Source organism: Sinocyclocheilus grahami, unplaced genomic scaffold (genome assembly GCF_001515645.1).
Source record: "Sinocyclocheilus grahami isolate Dianchi unplaced genomic scaffold, SAMN03320097.WGS_v1.1 scaffold1261.1, whole genome shotgun sequence".
NCBI classification, from domain to species: domain Eukaryota; kingdom Metazoa; phylum Chordata; class Actinopteri; order Cypriniformes; family Cyprinidae; genus Sinocyclocheilus; species Sinocyclocheilus grahami.
In genome coordinates, this window is record NW_015506440.1 from 256,643 (window position 1) to 257,140 (window position 498).

Below are 498 nucleotides of genomic sequence, written 5' to 3' on the forward strand. Positions count from 1 at the left end.
AGTTTATGATGCATAGTTATGAAAGTCATGCCACAATATGCAATTCATTGGATTACATTTTTCATAAAAAGGCTTTGTAAACACAAGCATGTCTTTTCAACCCAGTTTGAATGAGATCTCCTCCTGCAGTTAAACTAAATCCCTGAAACTGTAACGTCACTTTTTCTGCCGGTGACACATCTGAGTCTTCACCTGTACAGGTGAAACAAGATCAGGCGACGCAGCAGATGAAAGCAGAACAAGAAAGTTGAGTTCTCATTTGTCACTGAAGGCTTCAGTCTGGCAGCATGCACATTATTAAAGCACACAGGGGAGGTTAGGTTATCTTTAGAAATGAGTGCATGACTAAATATGCAATAATTCAGTGCGCTTTAGGAAAAAAATCAGTTGTAAATGCAGACATCCCAACTTGGTTGACTTTCATCAGCTGCAGAGATGGAGATTGAGTCAATGGTGGCAAACTGTGCTCTCATAAAAGCACGAGAAGGTAAGAATATT

General features: G+C 39.6%; 1 protein-coding gene across 1 annotated transcript in view; it reads left to right on the forward strand.

The window, feature by feature from the left end:
* Positions 1–435: 435 nt before the first annotated feature.
* The window catches only part of LOC107568601 (G protein-coupled receptor kinase 5-like), a 13,127-nt gene continuing 13,064 nt past the window's right edge, over positions 436–498 (forward strand). The window contains exon 1 of the mRNA XM_016254568.1: positions 436–487. Within this exon, the coding sequence (XP_016110054.1) occupies positions 436–487 (52 nt within the window). The remainder of the gene's footprint in view (positions 488–498) is intronic.